Here is a 1221-nt window from a genome sequence, read left to right on the forward strand (position 1 = left end):
TTAAAAAGTATTGTTCTGGTAAGATTAAAATGAACAAACAAACAAAGAATATATGATATACTAACAAATAATAAAATGTTTAATAAAAAACACCTAAAAAAAAACCACATATCAATGTAGGTTTATACTACCTATCTACAGTTTATCTGCACAACCAGTAGCCTACGTATTAGTTTTGAAAAAAAGTTTGAAAACTACAAGTCCCTAAAATCATTGTGTAGAAATGAGTTACCCGTACCAACATGTGATTGGACAGACTCAGTAAAACTCAGTCTGATTGGCTGGCGGTAGCCATGTTTGCATTTCCAGCTGTCCAGATGCGGGCTAGCTAACCGGTTAGCCGAGTGAGGTATTTTTTGCCTTTTTATTCGGGATAATAAGTCTACCCTCGTTAACACCGGCGTGTCTGGGAGTCGCAATGCCCGTTCACTCCCGGGAGAAGAAAGAAAGTAACCACGACGAAATGGAGGTGGATTTTCCCGAGCAAGACGGCAGCAGCACAGACGAGGAGGACACGGTTAGCTCCTCCGTGTCTGAAGATGGAGACAGCTCGGGTAGGAGGAAAAATAGGCCTTAAATATCAGCCCAGAGCTAAATTTAACAAAAATGCTTGTCTGTAAGACATGGGTACACCATGATATGCGGTTGGCGGCATTTTCACCAACGTACAGTATGGGGTGGAGATGCTATGGTGTCGACGACGATGGTGGTGGTGGTTGACAGGGAAAGCAGTAGCTAGACATGGAGGTGATGTTAAACCTGTCCTGTCTTTATGTGAACAGAGATGGATGATGAGGACTGTGAGAGGAGGAGGATGGAGTGCCTGGATGAGATGACCACCCTGGAGAAACAGTTCACTGACTTGAAGGAGCAGTAAGTTCCTTCCCATCAAAATACAGCCTGAGTCACCAGTGTACTTCATATTGACGTTGAACATCTCACTTAACTCTGTGCCAGAGCCTCTAAAATAAATTTGATGTGGTTGCTTGGGACACTTGTGACGTTGGACCTTGGTGGTCAGTCATATTTTCCATACAGCTGTAAAAACAGGTGATCATCTGGGATAAATGTACTGCTATGTAAATTAATTAATTGTATTTATTGATCCCCAGTGTGGAAATTAGAATGTACAGTCTGTTAGCACGTTTTTATTTAAAGTTAATTAAATGTTGACTTAAAAATAATAATGATACATTTTATTTATAATGCCCTTTACATTTC

The 1221-nt window shown here is 40.7% G+C and overlaps 1 protein-coding gene across 3 annotated transcripts in view; it reads left to right on the top strand.

Moving 5' to 3' along the window:
* The first annotated feature begins 278 nt into the window (after positions 1–278).
* Positions 279–1221, top strand: part of LOC116706181 (breast cancer metastasis-suppressor 1-like protein-A) — a 7085-nt gene continuing 6142 nt past the window's right edge. For all 3 annotated transcript variants that reach the window (XM_032542865.1, XM_032542866.1, XM_032542867.1), the window contains exons 1-2: positions 279–554; positions 783–873. In XM_032542865.1, the coding sequence (XP_032398756.1) occupies positions 419–554; positions 783–873 (227 nt within the window). In that variant the 5' untranslated portion in view covers positions 279–418. The remainder of the gene's footprint in view (positions 555–782; positions 874–1221) is intronic.

This window comes from Etheostoma spectabile, chromosome 18 (assembly GCF_008692095.1).
Source record: "Etheostoma spectabile isolate EspeVRDwgs_2016 chromosome 18, UIUC_Espe_1.0, whole genome shotgun sequence".
NCBI classification, from domain to species: domain Eukaryota; kingdom Metazoa; phylum Chordata; class Actinopteri; order Perciformes; family Percidae; genus Etheostoma; species Etheostoma spectabile.